General features: G+C 40.1%; 1 protein-coding gene across 9 annotated transcripts in view; it reads right to left on the bottom strand.

Moving 5' to 3' along the window:
- ABCC5 (ATP binding cassette subfamily C member 5) overlaps nucleotides 1–18,603 on the bottom strand; it is an 88,500-nt gene that overhangs the window by 69,258 nt on the left and 639 nt on the right. For 4 of the 9 annotated variants that reach the window (XM_027110518.1, XM_027110536.1, XM_027110546.1 and 1 more), the window contains exon 2: nucleotides 15,681–15,930. In XM_027110518.1, the coding sequence (XP_026966319.1) occupies nucleotides 15,681–15,809 (129 nt within the window). In that variant the 5' untranslated portion in view covers nucleotides 15,810–15,930. Of the gene's footprint in view, nucleotides 1–15,064; nucleotides 15,111–15,680; nucleotides 15,931–17,209; nucleotides 17,318–18,603 lie in introns of those variants that run through there. The other 5 variants (XM_027110507.1, XM_027110466.1, XM_027110528.1 and 2 more) reach the window with 3 other exon arrangements.

Genomic DNA, 18,603 nt, shown 5'->3' with positions numbered 1-18,603 from the left:
TCAGATGATTTGAAAGTATTTTCTCTCTTAATAGGGTCATTTCACGGAGCAAAAGTTTTATATTTTGATCAAGTTTAATTTGTTGATTTTTTTCTTTTAAGGATTGGGCATTTAGTGTCATGTCTAAGAACTCTTAGCTCTAACCCCAGGTCATGAATATTTTCTACGTTTTTTTCTAAAAGTTTTATAGTTTTAAATTTTGTTCTGTGATCCATCCTGATTAATTTTTTGATTAATTTTTATATAAGGTATAAAATTTAGGCAAAGGCTCATTTTCTTGACTATAGCTGTCCAATGTTCCAACACCATTTGTTGAAGATTCATCTCTCCATTAAGTTGCTTTTGCACCTATGTAAAAATGAGTTGGCCATACTTGTATGGGTCGATTTCAGGACTCTATTCCATTGACCTATTTGTCTATCCCTTCACTGATACCATTAACTTGATTACTGTAGCTATTTAGTAAGTCTTAAAATAGCATAGTGTGATATCTCCAACTTTATTCATCCTTTACAAAACTGGTTTAGCCATTCTAGTTCTTTTACCTTTCCAGGAGAACCAAGTTCAAGATTGAGGAGAGTTTTATAAACATCTTTTGACGTTACGGCACCAGAGAAGGAAAACTTGGTATGCCATCCATTAGTATTCTCACATAAGAATGACATAGTAGCATTAAGAGAAAACTAAAATCTTCACATCTTCATTTATTCTTTCAACAAATAACTTACTAAGCACCTATGTACAAGACTGTCCCAGATGCTGGGAATAAAAAATATTCTAATTTCTATCTTTGTAGTACACTAATTTCATTTTATTCATCTCTAAAATGCCTAGTTACAATTTTCATCAAAACCTACGAATAGAAAAGTGAATGGTTGACAACAAACAAAATCGTCTTATTGCATGAGTTTTGTTCCTTTGACTATATACATGATGTCATGTTCCACGACCCCCTGGTAGTAAGTTACTTCCCTTATTGGAGAATGCCAAATTCAAAGGCTCTCTAAAAAGACTCAGATGAGAGCAGGCAGGCAAGGTTTCATTCCCAAAGGCATATCATGAGTACTATACAAGCATTATCAAATGCCTGTAACATATCAGAGACTGAGGACTCTTGCAATGTTTTTGATTTTAGAACAAGGCACTCAGTATAATTTTATTCTGACAAAGAAAAACTCCCATAGAAGTGGTTGAAAAAGTGGTTGAACTAATTCTCAAATTTTCATAGAATAATAAAACATGGAGTAAGAATGAACACAGTAAAGGTATGGAGAAGTCTATATCGTTGATCTAAGACAATCAAAAGTTGCCATTCTAAGCAACCCACTTTCCAAGTCTCATCGTATTTTTGCTATTCTTTCCTAAACTGCTTCCCAAACTGTCAATCTTGCTGTCATAGCTTACTCACTGCCCATATAAGTACAGTGAAATATCTGATGGAGATAAGAAGATTCATGCAGGATGCTCTGTTTTGAAACAGTCCTGCTCCATATTTGCACCTAGTTCCTTCAGTGACACGACTCTCAAAACAGTAAGCAACAGGTGTTTAGCTCTTGAATGATAAAATAACACAATCAAGAAAATCAAGAGAAAATCCCCTTACTCCAATAAGACTATGTTCTCTACGGTCTTAAAGTATTCATACTCCTTAGGCAGAATTTTCCCATAGTTGGAGGCCACTGTGAAGTATAATGGTTTTGCACATGGATTTCAGAAGACAGACACGGGCTCACAGGCTGATTCTGCCACCAACTTTCTGCATGTTACCTAGCCACTTTAAGCTTCAATTTCCTCATTTTTACAATGGTACATGCACCTACCACAAAGTGTTGAGAGGAATTAATGGGATAATGAAAAGTGCTTAGCAAAGTATTGGGTATATAACAAACATTTAATATATAAACTATACACCAATTTATCCATCTGATAAATCATACAGCCTATCTTAACTATTCCTCTTTCCTTTAGCTTTCCCTGACTCTTTCAAGATTAGGGAATTTATTTCCCTCCTCCTATGTCTTCCCTGCACTGTGTCACTGCAATAGGATGCTTCTCCTAAGAACTCCTGGAGGGCAGGCTGACTAACTCTTGTTTGCACCCCTTGCCCCTGGCACAGTACAGAGCCTGGCACCTATTATTCAAATGGCAACCAGAACATCTCCATGTTGCCCCACAATCTGCATTATTATCATGTAAAACTGCATGACATACCACTAAGAAATCTTCTTAACCGATCCACTTCTGTTTAATTTCTCTGCTCTTTTGCTTATTATTAATTGTATAATAAACAATTACAGTTTATTTTTCTCTTTCTGGATTACTTAGGATAAATTCCATCAGTGGGATTACAGGATTAAAGAGTGTAGCTCGAAGCAACTAGACATCCATCCAGTTTGTTTAATTAACCTTATTATAAGATATGTACTCCACTACTATTGCAAAAGAGAATTGCTCTTAGTTTTAGTACTTTCAGTTCTATTTTGTTGACCTGAGCCTGCCTCTATCCCACCTACTCTGGGACATTAGCAAGAAACAGAGGAAGTTAGGGCAATCTTCTTTGTTTATAGCCCGATCTCATGACTAGCATGTATCTGTAAAGGCAAACTGCTTACTTGAAGGTGATGGGAAAATTTGGGCAAATGAACTAATAATAAACCAACATAGCATTTACTATGTGCCAGGCATTGTTTTAAATGTTTTACAGATACTAACTCTTATAATTCTCATAACTACCCTATGAGGTAGATACTCTTATTTCCCCTGTTTTACATCTGAGGAAACTGTGAAGTAGCAGCAAAGATTTGAAGAGATCTTTAAAAGCAGAGATCGAATCCAGGCTCCAGAGTTGAGGCTCTTAATCACTATGCTATGTGCCATTCCAAGAAAAAACAAGCAAATAACTCATCACTGTACAAGATGACCTCAGATGTGTCTTTATAGACAGCCAGCTCTCCTCTCTTCCCCAGGGTGAGTATCAGATTAAAATAAACTATGACTCTGCTAACTAACCTCATTATAAGCAAATGGTAATTTCCACAGTCAAAGGCACAAGTACATGATTAGAACACTAGAATATAAATAGACTATTTTACTCAATTGCAAAACTCCACTTCCTGGTTGTTTTTCAACCAAAGATGAGTAGATGCTAAATGATGAATACATTATGGACTGATATTTAAAAATAAAATAAAAGCATCTTTATACTACCCTGCCAGTAACTGCATAGATGTCTTATACTTGTAACTGTTTGGTTGGACGCCTAACTTCTCTTTCTTTCTAGGCTTCCCAAAAAAGCATACCTGGCCAAGCAAGCCAGGGGGAAAAATGTCTATCTAAAGTAAAAACGAATTTAACCTACCATATTAACATTCTGTAATGTGAGTTACCACGTTCTAAGATTGAGTGGATTAAAAATAGAAATGGGGCTTCCCTGGTGGCGCAGTGGTTGAGAGTCCGCCTGCTGATGCAGGGGACACGGGTTCGTGCCCCGGTCCGGGAAGATCCCACATGCCGCAGAGCGGCTGGGCCGTGCGCCATGGCCGCTGAGCCTGCGCATCCGGAGCCTGTGCTCCGCAACGGGAGAGGCCACGACAGTGAGAGGCCCACGTACCGCAAAAAAAAAAAAAAAAAAGAAATGAACCAAGAAAAATGACTTAATATATTTAAGCTATATGGGCTTATTATATGAACGCATAAATAATATAACACGGTAGGGAAATACAATTGAGTGAATATCATTGGGACAAATACAAACAGATTGGAGAGGAACTGAGATCCAGGTTTCACACCATACATTAATCCATCTGGAATTAACCCCAAAAGTTACATTAAAATGATGAAATAAATAGAAGAGAATTAAACAGCATATTTAGCCACCTAGGGAAGGAAATAGTCTCCATTTCCCCCCAAAGCCTGAAACTTATCAAAGGCAAGATGGATGGCTTAAAATATAAAAAGGAAAACTTTTTGCATAATGAAATTAGCATTAAGGGGAAGGGAATACAGCTAAAGGAGTGACCAGGTAACTAATATAATAATATATTTTGAACAGTCAGCTTTTACTGAAAAACATGTCTTATCCATTCATTCAGCAAGTATTTATTGAGGGGACTACACGCCAGGCACAGCTCTGGGTGCTGGGGACACAGGAGTGAAAAAACAGACTTGCACCTCGAAATCACTGCCTTAATGCAGGTTACATTCTAGTATTTATAAAAGGTCAAAATCCAGAATAATCTACTAAATTGGTTCAGAAGCTTCTCTCAGCTTCTGAATTCAATGTTACCAATCAAGAAATTAAAATTAAATTTTAAGATACAACTATATATACCTTAATAGAAATAGAGATAAAATCCAACCCGAGAAGGAGGGAAATGTAAGACAACCACATATCATCTGAACCTTGACCCAATTTTTAATGTCACTGGCAGGTACTCAGGGGAACAAACTGGTCATATGTAACACTTTACATATGCTTTGTCTCCATAGTATTATTATAGGAAGGAAAATTTTCCAAACAAAAAAAATCATTTAAACCCAATGGTTTACTGGGAACTAAATGCCTAATAGAAGATTAATGGCTAAACTACAGTAGAGCAACACTCCAGTGCAGTGCTGCTTAACGGAAATAAAATACAAGCCACAAATGTAATTTAAATGTTTCTAGTAGCCACATTTAAAAAGTAAAAAGAAACAGGAGAAATTAATTATAATAATATACATTATTTAACCCAATATATACAAAATACTATCTTTTAAACATGTAATCAATAAAAATTATTAATGAGATATTTTATATTCTTTTTTTGGTTCTAAGTCTTTGAAGTCTGGTGTGTGTTTTTTATTAGGTTTTTTTAAAATTAATTTACTTTATTTATCTATTTTTGGCTGTGTTGGGTCTTTGTTGCTGTGCACAGGATTTCTCTAGTTGCAGCGAGAGGGGGCTACGCTTCACTGCGGTGCGCGGGCTTCTCATTGCGGTAGCTTCTCTTGATGCGGAGCATGGGCTCTAGGCGCGTGGGCTTCAGTAGTTGTGGCATGCAGGCTCAGTAGTTGTGGCTCGCGGGCTCTAGAGTGCAGGCTCATTAGTTGTGGCGCATGGGCTTAGTTGCTCCACAACATGTGGTATCTTCCCAGACCAGGGCTCGAACCCGTGTCCCCTGCATTGGCAGGTGGATTCTTAACCACTGTGCCACGAGGGAAGCCCTGGTGTGTGTTTTATATATACAGAACATCTCAATTCGGACATGCCACATTCCAAATGTCCAATAGCTACATGTGGCTGGTGACTACAGTATTGGATAGCGTAGTCCAGTAGTTTTCAATTGAGGGTGATTTTGCTTGCCCAGGGGACATTTGGCAATGTTTGCAGACATTTTTGGTTGTCACAACTGTGCGTTCAGTGGGTAGAGGCCAGGGATGCTGCTGAACATCCTACCATGCACAGAACAGGCCCCCACAACAAAGAATTATCTGGCCCCCAAATGTCAGTAGTGCTAAGGTAGCCCTAGCCAAACAGCTAACACGGCTAGTACTTGATGTATGATGATCCAGGGGAATGTGTTTTATGAGGCCTATTTGTTTTTTACGTTACAATGCTTTAAATCAATTTTAGAAGTAACTTTTTAAGGCTTCTCCTGCGACGAGATGAGGGCACTCATTTCTCTTTACTTCTCTTACGGGGCACTGCAGACTGAAGGTCTCTCCATGGCCAGATGTTGCGGCCACAGAAGGTGTCCGCAGCAGTTGATTCATTCCAAAGGGAAAAATACTGCTTGATCCAGGAGTTGAGAAAACATTAAACAAGGAAATACTGCTGCCATTTGTATCTTCCTGAGGACTGTGGCTAGGAGACATGAGCATTTTTTTTTCCTACCAAGGCGATGGGGATGGAGCAGGGCAGGGACAGTGGGGAACTAAAAGGGGACAATGAAATTTAGATTCTGCCATGGTTCAAACAAAGGTCAGGGAAACACAGAGTCATTTACCTGCCCATCCCGTGAGGGAAACAAGGAACTTTCGATCCATAAGCAAACAGAGAGGTTTTCACAAGAGCCCTCCATCCTCTGGGCACTAAGACCATCCCCAGGGCTGGGATAATTAGCTCTCACTATCACACCACCTGGCTTCCGCTTATCTAGTTTGTCCCATCTCATTTTAACAGGCTGCCAGAGCGGAATGTCTGCTGACAAGGCAACCACGGGCTTCCCCCTGCGTGGAGGCCCCTGGGACAAGATACCAGGGGCCAGCAATCATTCCCCAGGCTAAACAATCCTTTCCCAACAGCAGGACAACAGCAGGGTAGCCTTGCTAAGCCTGGAGGCTGAGGAATCAACCAGAGGCACCTCTCAGCTTCCAAGGGTATTAAAGGCTGCAATATTCCCATCTGGCCCGCCCCACAAGGAAAGCCGCACTTGGGGCACAATCAGAACAGACAGGCCTCAGACTCTACAGCATATTCTTCCTACCCTCTCCTTAATTCACAAATACAGAGTGGGTAGCCTCTTCTCATAAACCCTTCTGGCCCAAGTAAAAGCTTTTCTGCAGGTGTCCCAGCCCCACAGCTGCCTTTACGGCAAACATTTAGAAAGACAAACTTTTAAGAGGAACTGTTACACTGTCAAATACAGTTTTCAAGAGACTCAAAATGTTAACAATTAAATAAGTTAAATTTTCTTTTAAATTAAAAAAGAAATGAAAAAGCTGATACCTTCCCAGGAACAGCTGACTCCAGGCGTCCCCAATTCTCCCTCTCCCCGACAAGTTAACACTACAAAGGACATTTCCCCTCCCAATTCTCAGCACTTCCTTATTCCAATGGGTTATTAACATGATTCTGACCGGCTCTAGCATTTCCCTTAAAAACTTCCAAACAGCGGTCACTTCAGTCAAGGGACCGCGAAATTCTAGAACGTAATCTTCACAGGAAGGAAGCAGAATATAATAGAAAGGGCTCACTATTCATTCAAAGTCAGGGAACCTGCTAACTTCAGCCCTATTGCTCAGCAGCTATGAATTAACTTGTACCCCAGCTCACTAATCTGTAACTAGGCTGTATTACCCTCATGCTGAGGATAAGCTATTACAATTCACAAGTGTAAATATGTAAAACCAATGGATATAACTTACCACCATCACGGTGAAACAGGTATTTTTCCGCAGCTCATAACCTAGCATTGCCCCAGAATCCGGAGAAATTTGAGGGCTTTCAATTGTTTCATAAGCTAAATTCCAAGGAACTTTTCTAAAGTTCCTATTACACTGGGGTGTGAGATTAACTTTGTTATTATAATGATAAGGTTTCAAAGGACTAAACTGAAAATAAATCACAGAAGGGATTGGAGCCCCATTGGTTGAGGGGACAGAAGAGACTTTATTCCATGAGATCTAAGGCAGAGGTTCTCAGTGCTGCTGACACATTAGGATCACCAGGGCAGCTTTTAAACAACATGGATGCCTGAGCCTGACCCCAGAGACTAGTTTAATGGGTCTGGAACATTGGTATTTTTTTTTAACGCTCTTCAAGTGATTTTAATACGCAGCCTGAACTGAGAACCACTGATGTAGACGGTAGGATGCTGGTCATTTGCATTTGACAAAATCCCTTCAAGATTTTCAGGCTTTAGCTTAAAAAAGCCAAAATATAATTTGTAAATGAAACTCCCTTCAGTGATCAGTAAGTACCGTGATCAGTAAGAGCCCATGTTAAATGCCTAGAATAAGACATTAGTGGGTCCAACATGTGACTCCTGTACCGCAGAGCAGACTGGAGCCGCTGACAATGGTGGGAAGCAAAGGCAAAGGTGAAGATTTGGGCAGTCTGGCTATTTTTCCACTGTGAGAATACAACATTTCAGGAAACTAAGTGACTGCTCAACACCACATCTGCTTTAGTAAACAGAAGTTTTCATCGGATATCTAATAACAGATAAGTTGATTCTTTGAACAGCTAATTCAGAAAAATCTTAAATAATTAAAACATATATAACATCTAATTAATTATCTAAATAGGTTAACTCCCTAAAAGGGGGGTAAGGAGGGAAGGAATAGACTTAATAAGCTTAATTCTACGGACAGGTTCAACCATTGCAAAGACTTCCGGAGGCTTTGTTTCCTGTTTCCGGCATTGACCTTTTTATTTTTGATTAAGAGAGAGGGAGGGACAGAATGGTGAAACATTCAAAAAAGCATTAGCAAAAGGCTACCTCAAAGCAAAACCAAAGTTTCACTGAGAAAGTTCTCACTAACCATTTGTAACTTCCAAGTTATAGATCTTAACAAAATAAAGGTTTGGGTATTTAAAACTGCTTAAAAAACAAAAAGCTAGTTCCAATACTTTTCATCCCTTTTGACAGAAAGCTCCTTTAACTCATGCCAACAAGCTATATTTATTTCCCTTAAGCAGCATTTCCTAGGAAAGAAGCAGCAGTCCTGCTGCAGATGGCATAAGAGAGCTCATGATCAAGGCAGCAGGCCAATCTTAGGAGACCCACGTGGTAGACTCAGTCACCACGCAGGAAAGCCACCTGGGCTCTGCACCAATGGCAGCACTGTTGTCATCTCTACCGGAGAGCTCTGGGCTGCTATTGGAGACCAACATCTGGCACCAGGCCAGACACCGTATCATACCGTACTAAGATTTATAAAGCTTTATAGATGCCTTCAGGGAAAAGAAAAAAAAAAAAGGCAGGTGTTCTTACGCATCCTATTACTAACTGTCCAGAAAATGTGCTGAGTCACTGAGTAGCATTCAAGAGAAAAATAATGCAGAGACTGCAAATACTAATCTCCTTCACCCTGCTCTCCTTCCTAACAGCAAGGAGACTCACAGGTAATACTTTCGACACTGAAAACACAAGAGCATGGAAAAATTCGCATACCCTTAGTCCATAAAGAAAAGCTTTCAGAGTTAAATTCTCTAAAAGTGTAATGTACTAGACAGAACTATTTTATGGTAACAATAGTTGTCTCTAGGTAGAGGGGTTAAGGGTGATTTATTTTTTCTATAATCTTCTACAATTTGCACATTTTCTATAATGAGACCATAATTCTTTCATAGTAATATATCTTAGAATCATATTTCTTGGTAAGAGATTACACCCACATCTTTGTCTCTAGCATGGAACTTCAATTCACCCAAATATTTCCACTCACTAATTATGAACACTCCAACCAGGGCTACAGTGTCAGCCGAACAAGGAACTAAAGGAGACACTAAGTGAAGGTCACTGGACTTTGCAAATACTTGCTTTGTTACTTTGCCTAGAAGCAGAATATTCTAACTTGGTAGAAAGCAAATTCCACCAGTGGTACACTTCTTTTTTTTTTTTAATTTATTTATTTTTGGCTGCATTGGTTCTTCGTTGCTGCACGCAGGCTTTCTCTAGTTGCGGCGAGCGGGGGCTACTCCTTGTTGCATGTGCAGGCTTCTCATTGCAGTGGCTTCTGTTGTTGCGGCACATGGGCTCTAGGTGCGCGGGCTTCAGTAGTTGTGGCATGTGGGCTCAGTAGTTGTGGCTCGCGGGCCCTAGAGCGCAGGCTCAGCAGTTGTGGTTCACAGGCTTAGTTGCTCCGCAGCATGTGGGATGTTCCCTGACCAGGGCTCAAACCCGTGTCCCCTGCATTGGCAGACGGATTCTTAACCACTGCACCACTAGGGAAGCCCTGCTTATTTTCCATCTTTCCTCCTTTCCTAGATTACACATGCTAGGGAAAAACAAGTCACCTTTGGCTTTAGCCTGAGCACACTGAGAAAACAAACAACCACCACAATAAAAAAACTTATAAAAGCGTCAAATAGCTTGGTCTTGCTTTTGCTTAACTTTTAATTTAAAGCAACTAAAATCCAAACTCCTTGGCCTATTATTCAAGAACACATCATCTGAAACTCACTGACCTATCCTTCTACATATATGACTTCACACTTCATGTTCAAAGCCAACAGCACCTAGTTGGTCCTACCCACAGCTCTTTCTTCTACCAGGCATGTTCTTATTTCTCTGAATTCTAACTGTTCCTCTAAGTCTCCAACCAAATGCTACCTCCTGCTGAAGTCTTCCTTGACCTCAAAAACTGAAGCACTCTCTCCTTCTTGTTAATCTCCATAGCATCTAAATTACAGTAATCTATGTACATGCCTATGAGTTTAAGATACGGAGGGCAGGCAGGCCCAGCACTAATTTATCTTCATGTGCACCAGAACACTTCATTCAGGGCTGTGCGTGCATCTTGGAGAGTGCTCAAATGTTTGCTGAATTAAAAAAGTGAATAAACATCACATCTTAAAACAAACCAAGCCGGGGGCAGGGGGATGAATTGGGAGATTGGGATTGACATATACACACTAATATATATAAAATAGGTAACTAATAAGAACCTGCTGTATAGCACATGGAACTCCACTTCACTGTACAGTAGAAACTAATACAACATTGTAAAACAGCTATACCTCAATTAAAAAAAAAAGCACACACAAACCAACCAGACTTGGTGGAGTTATGTGATCGACATGTGCATATCTGAATGCAGTTATAAGAAAAGGAGCTGTGCTTGGAGAGTCATGCCTCAGACACAGGAACAGTGTTAAGGAGCGGTCTGGACATAAATCTTTGTTAGTTGAAATAATGCCAGCCTAATGCCAACCAAGATAATACTTAGGCTCAAAGAACTAACAGCAACAGAAGGCACCCCTATTAGCACTTCAGGATTAAAGGATGTCTGCAAATCATCAAGTTGTGTGTGGCCATAAGCTTTAACTCAATAGTCCTGAACAAAGGGGAGGTGTGAAAATGCATTATTTTTAACTTAATTAGCTCTAAGCAGATGTGATACAAATATCTGAAACGCAAATGATTAGAGCAATTTTCCCAAAGAGTATTCCAAAAGATTTGGTCACAATATTAAGAAACAGGCAAACTGTGTACTCTGCAACTTTGCTTACAGCTTGAGAGAAAAAAAAAAAATCACCCGCCTGTTTAAAATGAGAATTTAATCCCTGATGCTTTGCTTCTGAATTCTGTTTGACAGTTCCATGTGTCCATGTTAACTGGATCTATTGAAGGCTAATGGTGGTGAATAAAACCTTGTTTTCCAATTAAGAGCCACAGACTATGTATCCTTATCTTTTGCTACTTTGGGAGGTACTGTTTTTTTATTTCTGATGGATAATAGATATGCCTGGCATCTGGGAGGTCCCATCCCAGATTTCGTCTCTAAAAACTAATATGGAAACAATGGTTATGATCAAGAGACACGAAACTGTAATCTCTACCCAATTATCTACTTACATTCCTTTTTTAAAAAATTAATTAATTAATTTTTATTTATTTTATTTTTGGCTGCATTGGGTCTTCATTGCTGTGTGCAGGCTTTCTCTAGTTGCGGTGAGTGTGAGCTACTTTTCATTGTGGTGCGCAGGCTTCTCATTGTGGTGGCTTCTCTTGTTGTGGAGCACAGGCTCTAGGCGCCCGGGCTTCAGTAGTTGTGGCACGCGGGCTCAGTAGTTGTGGCTCACGGGCTCTAGAGGACAGGCTCAGTAGTTGTGGCGCACAGGCTTAGTTGCTCCACGGCATGTGGGATCTTCCCGGACCAGGGCTTGAACCCATGTCCCCTGCATTGGCAGGCGGATTCTTAACTGCTGTGCCACCAGGGAAGTCCCTCTACTTACATTCTTAAAACGGTATGCTTATACAGCCATTCTACTTCCCAAATACTTAAATTACCCATTTGTAAACTATCGCTGAACCAGAAATTTGTCATCTTGCTGATTTCCTCTATTAGCAAACTGTTATATGAGACAAGTTCAAGATATATTTATATCTAAGATTCTGGATTTTGGCAGGTAATATGCAAAAAGATTCTAGGTGGTATGTGAACTTTTAAAAACACTTGATATTTACACATTCCTTTTAACGTGTGTAAAAAATAGGTTGCATAAACCTATAATTCTATTGCTTAGGTCAAGGCTGAGCAAAAAAAGCCAGTACATTAAAGGAATTAAGGACTTTCCTGGCGGTCCAGTGGTTAGGACTTCGCCTTCCAATGCAGGGCGTGCAGGTTCGATCCCTGGCTGGGGAGCTAAGATCCCACATGCCTTGCGGCCAAAAACCCGAAACATAGAACAGAAGCAATATTGTAACAAATTCAATAAAGACTTTAAAATGGCCCACATCAAAAAAAAAAAAATCTAAAAGAAATAGTTTAAGTAAAAAAAAAAAGTTCAGAGGGTACAGGATATGGTAAAAAACAGGAAAACAGTACTCAAATGTAAACGTTTAGGAAACATCAAAGGATAATGAAAATGAAACTCATGTGGACTGCTCAGATTTTATAAAAGGGGTTGGTATCAGCCTCCCGTTTCTTCAGGATGAGGCTGAGCCACACAAAGGAAACTTGCTGTCTGGTGCCTGACTTAATAATTTAGGGGACAAAAGGCACAACAGTGACTCCGTTTCCAGTTCTTCTCCACCCACAGAGGAAAAGTTTGCTGCTCCCACTGCACACCCTAATGTCAGTTCTGCTCTAACCAACTGGACAGGGCCTCTGTCGCCAGAAATTTCACAGGGCCACACACTACCTTCCCAGGTTCCATCTCTTCCTGCTCTACAAGCTACCCATGGGCAAGCTTGCTCACTCCTAAGGCTTCATCTACATGGATGCACTAATGACTCCAGAACTTGTGCCTGCTCTACTCCTTGCCTATGCTCTAATTATCTACTAATCATCTCATGTGGATGCACTTCAAACTCCACATGTTCAAAAGCAAACTCATTCTTACCTCCTCTCCTTCCTTCTCTTCCCATGTGTCCATCAATAGTTTTAAATCCTTACCATGAATCCCAGGCACCCCAATGTTTCCCTCCCCTTCCAGAGATGCCCTCAAATCTCTCCCCTCTCCTCCATCCTCACTATTATTCTTGGACACAGACCCCTGGCCTCTTTCACATGGGCTGGCACAGAAGCCTCCAGATTGCTCCCTGCATTTTGTCTCTCTCTTTCTCTCATACAGATTTTTCCTACACTGTCTCAAAACTAATCTTCCTAAGATAAAAATCAAGTCTTAAAAATCTCAACTCAACTGCATTAGCCATTAGGTAATGCAACTTAGAACTACAATGAGATATCAGACATACCTATCAGAATGGCTAAAATAAAATTAATAACATCAAGTATTGGCAAGAATGCAGAGAAACTGGATCACTCATACATTGCTGGTGGGAATGTAAAATTATACAGCCACTCTGGAAAAGAGTATTGAAGTTTCTGATAAAACTAAACATGCACTTACCATATGACCCAGCAATTACATTCCTGGGAATTTACCCAGAGAAATGGAAATTTTATTCACACAAAATCCTATACACAAATGGCTCAGAGCAGCTTTTTTTGTAATAGCTACAAACTAGAAATAACCCAAATGTCCTTCAACAGATGAATGGTTAAACAAACTGTGGTCTATCTATAACATGGAAAATTACAATTAAAATGAAAGAACTATTGATACACACAACAAATTAGATGGATCTCAAGGGAATTAGGCTGAGTGAAAAAATCCAATGTCAAAAGGTTACGTACTATATGATTTCATTTGTACAGCATTCTTAAAATGGCAAAATTACAGAGACGGAGAACAGATAAGTGGTTGCCAAAGATTGGGGGAGAGACTGGGACTTCCCTGGTGGCGCAGTGGTTAAGAATCCACCTGCCAATGCAGGGAACATGGGTTCGAGCCCTGGTCCGGGAAGATCCCACATGCCGTGGAGCAACTAAGCCTGTGCACAACTACTGAGCCTGCGCTCTAGAGCCTGTGAGCCACAACTACTGAAGCCCGCATGCCACAACTACTGAAGCCCGCATGCCTAGAGCCTGTGCTCTGCAACGAGAAGCCACAGCAATGAGAAGCCTGCACACTGCAACAAAGAGTGGCTCCCGCTCGCTGCAACCGGAGAAAGCCCGCAGGCAGCAACAAAGACCCAACGCAGCCAAAAATAAATAAATAAATAAATTTATTTTTAAAAAAAAGATTGGGGGAGAGGGCAAGGGAGGTGGTTGTGGCTCTAAAAAGGGAACATGAGAGATTCTTTTGGTGGAGCTGATTTGTATCTCTACTGGGGTGCTGGTCATACAGATTTACACATGTGGAAAAATTGCATAGACTACGCACACACACAAATGAGTGCATGTGAAACTGGTGAAGTCTTAATAAGGTGGCTGAATGGTATCCATGTCAATCAATATCCTGTTGTGATATTATACTATAGCATGCAAGAAGTTACCACTGGGGGAAGCTAGGTAAAGTACGTATGGGATCTCTCCATATTAGTTTTTACAACTGCATGTGGATCTACAATTATCTCAAAATAAAAAAGTTAAAAGAAAAAAATCCTCTCAATAGCTTCCAATAGTTCCCCAACACCCATAGTAAAGGATTCCTTAGCATGGCGTGCAGAGCTTTCTCACATACATCCTATGCTCTAGACAACTAGCTCTAAGACCTAACACTTTTTGAGCACAGGCTATGTGGCAGGCACCATTCTAAGCATTTTATATGTATTAGTTCATTTAATCCTCAAGGGAACTCATGAGTTAGGTTCTACCGTTGATACCATTTTAGTCATAAACCACTAAGGCACAGATGACTTAAGCAGCTTGAAAGCATCCCCACCTCATCAGTCGTCAAAGCCCTGCTCCAGTGTTACCTTTGTGACTTTTTCCAGTTTAAGTCCTATACTAACAGTGTCTAGCATTCAAAAGATACCCGATATGTGTTTAATTAACATAAGGTTTGGACAAAGGGACAAAGAAAAGGTACAAAACTGGCACCTTAAGGATTTGATACTGATTACCTTGAATCTATGTTTCCCCAAAGTTAAGCTCGAATGGGAAAGCACTGTATAATATACAGTAGAAACAGAAAACAACCATCAGTTAGAAAATGTTGATTAATAAGGCAACAGCTTTCAGGTAGCAAAGAGGGACAGGTAATGTCAGGCTAATGAAACTCCAGTGTCAGCTGCAGAGCCATATCTTTCTCCAATTTTCATGGAACAAATAGATGAACACAAACCTCAACTTCCTACCCAGCAACCCCCGTTCTTCTTTATCAGTTACTTCTGCAATTCAAGAAAAGGTATAATTTTTTCCCCTGAATAAAGATATTTCTTCCAGTTTAAAATGTATATTCATTATTTCCCTTGGAGGAAATTAGGTTATTAACTAAAGGCTCCTTTACACTCATGGGTTTACTTGAAAATTTTACTGATTATCCTCCAACAATCTAGAATTGTTCCAAGTACACGCTGAAGTCTGAATGAAAATCTCCAAAGGAGTCACCTTTTAAAGGTAGACAACAGAGGCAGAGGGAGAAAACAATTTTAAATACATGAATGAAGTTTAATGGTTCATATTCCCTCTGCTCCCTGCCCAGGCCTTCCCCTATCCCACATGGCATAAACTGTCTTCTCTCAAGCAAAGCCTTTTTAGAGGAGAACCCAAGGGGAAAAATAGGTGAGAAGCTGAGAGCTAACCTCTCCTCTTTCATAAATAACCATAAATTCTTAACAGTGACCTAAAGTCAATAAAGAAAAAGAAACTTATTTTAAATTAGGCATCTTGTGAAGAGAGAAAGTGTGGTCTAGCATCGCAGCAGGTAAGAAGAGGGACTCAAGCAAGGCAGTACTGACCGGTTGAGTTCTCTTGTACTTGGAGTCCTCGCGGTCTCGGTGCTGCCCTGAATTGCTGGTTCTCTCCCGCACATTTCTATAACCAGGGCTGGGGATGATATACTCCTTTCTTATGTCAATGTCCTTCATCTTCTCTGAGTGGAGGTGCCAGGGCTCACAGACTCTTGGTTCCACTTGAGAATTTCTGAAATTAAAAATCCATCAAGGACAGGTATTTCCTAAATTGTGCTTCATCGTAAGTGAAAGTGCTCTAAAATAGGGGAAAAAAGGACAAAAGCATTAAAGTTTTCTGTCATTATATCTATAAAAATAAATTTTCAAAAATCTTTCAATTACCCTTTAATTTTTTCAAGAAAAAAATTCAGTGTGATAGAATCAAGAAGAATTCTCTCCTCCCACCTCTAAGGGGGGAAAAAAAAGATTAAAAAAATAAACACAGTGACAGAGACACCCGCCTTCTTCACCTTCAACTATGTTCAATCACAATGTATAGAGCATTTATATACGTATTTAAAAAAAAAAAAAAGACTTTCTGGAAACAATTTAAGTTTGTTCCAAGCATTACAAATTCCACAATTCTAAAACAGATAAATTTTACTAAATGAAAACTTATAAAACACTTATTCTACCAATGATATATCTCATCTCTGTATTTTTATGATTAAGTAATGGGTTAACTGATGCTTTTAAAGCTCTGTGAAGTTACATAGCTAAAACACAAAATAGTACTACACTTTACCTTTAAAAACAAATTCCCCTTGGGTTACTGAAAGTGTTCTAAAATTAGATAGAAGTGATGATTGCACAATTCTGTTAATATACTAACCAAACACCACGTTGTATACTTTAAGGGGTGAATTTCATGATACAAAAATATCTCAACAAAGCTGTTATTAAAAAACAATAACAAAAACAAATTCCCTACCCTGTCCTACTAAGTCTTACCTCGTATCTACCTGAAACTGTTCTAAACCCCTGCTAGCCTGGTTATCTCTAATCAATATCTGATATCAATTCTGGTTACTTCTGAAAAAACAAAACACATGCATACGTCTCTAAAACATTTCCCCCACTCTAACATGGTTCAAAGCTTCCCAGGTACAAGTTGGGAAAACAATTTTCATACCAGCCTCACTAGAAATTAAAGAAGTGTAGCTGTGTTGCCTTTTGAATTCCATAAATTCCTAGCTATCACTGAGACTTAAAAGTACAACAGTACGGACATAATTCTGATAGCTACAATTCATTTTTTAAGGTATCAGAAAAAAAGGAGAACACTTACAAATCCTCTAAATAAAAAGGACTAAATCTCCTCCAGAGACGTATTTCCAGCACAAAGAAAGCTTTACTTCTTGCCTTTCAGGGGTCTGGCTCAAGTACCCTGAGTTGATTACTGCTAAGTTACTTATCTTCAAAGAAAAATGTCACCTTGTCCAATGACAAACTGCACCATAAAGAGCACCGGCTTACAACCAAGAACGCAGCACTCATGTCACTGAGACCTCAGCAAGCCTAAACTATAAACAGACCTGGCATCTGCCAGTGTCCCCAATGTCGGGATGCCGCTGCAGATCAGAATAATCCTTCTTACAGGGATCACTGAAGTCCAACCTTCCCCTCCAAAGGTTCCCCAGACTAGCTGATTATCTGGAAAGCAGAAAAGATTAGTCCTATTTTGAAAGAAGGCAAGTGGAGGGGAGGCAGTTTGAAAGGGGAGAGGCCAAAGTATTGTAACTCACTCACAATACCAAATGCCATGTCAGGAAGAACACAAAGATCATCTCAATTGTCTAAGAATTCATGTAACCTCAGTTTCTTTCAATCACTTTATTCCAAGTTATTCTATGTTGGAAGGGTGTGGGGAGCAATTTCCCATTCCCTCTAACACTCCTGCTTCTTTAATTTCCTGGGGAAAGAGGCACAGCTATGAAAGTAGGCAAGCCTTGTGCAGGGACAAAGCTAGTATCTCCTGGCCTTGAACAGAAGGAGGATTCCAGCTTCTGTGGATCAGGGATATAAGACAGGGCAGCCCACATGGAGACCAGCCAAGAGCTAGGAAGTCCAATGGGTCTGGGAAACAAGGGCCAAATCTGAAGAAAACAGTTAAGGAAAGATCACTAGCTAGACTTTTTAGGGATACCTTTTGTATTTCTCTCTTTTCTTCTTTCTGTTCTCCCTTAAAGTTGTTTAAAAGTCTTTTTTAAAATGCTAACTTGCTCCAACTATTAAGAGAGGGAAAAGGAAAGGTATTTTTATTTTTGAGTCAGAGCTGAACGATGGCACTAGCAGAATATTCGAAGTGGGAGAACCCAGAGAGGTGCTCAGCGCAGAGGCCACTTGGTCAGCTCCCTTTTTTTTTTTTTTTAACCAAAACTCTCTTTCCAGTGATAAAAGTGTAGACGTTCTCCTGCACGATGATGCAGTCGAAACTGCATGGGGGGAGGGGGCTGCACAGGATTACAAGGACTGTAAGTAGCCAGACTGGTGTTTCCAAATTGCCTTCATTACAACATTCCTTAGGTTTCCAACACCTCAGGAATCTGGTTCCAAGCCCTGCAGCTACACAAAAAGACCTGAAGCTACAAGGATATGTATTTACCACCCCCTTGATATCCACTTGCTGTGCCCCAGCCTTCTGCACATTTCACTTACTCACGCTGGAGACCCCAGAATGACCTATTCATCTTCTTCAAAACCTCCTGAAACTTTGCCAGTCTTTCCTGTGCCCATCTGCCTCCTGCCTCCCCACGTCCGTGCAGAAACCAAACGACCCCTATGTTTTAAATACAAAGCACCATGCAGCTCTGTGCGGCGGAAGAGGACAGGGCACTAATGACAGTCAAGAAATCTAGATTCCATTCCGGACTCTGCCAAGTGTTTGCTGTGCGTGCTTCTGTCACGAACCTCCCTCTACCCATTCGCC

This window comes from Aethalodelphis obliquidens, unplaced genomic scaffold, assembly GCF_003676395.1.
Source record: "Aethalodelphis obliquidens isolate GAN/ISIS:26980383/991018 unplaced genomic scaffold, ASM367639v1 scaffold1, whole genome shotgun sequence".
NCBI classification, from domain to species: Eukaryota; Metazoa; Chordata; class Mammalia; order Artiodactyla; family Delphinidae; genus Aethalodelphis; species Aethalodelphis obliquidens.
This window is presented reverse-complemented; position numbering and strand designations above follow the sequence as displayed.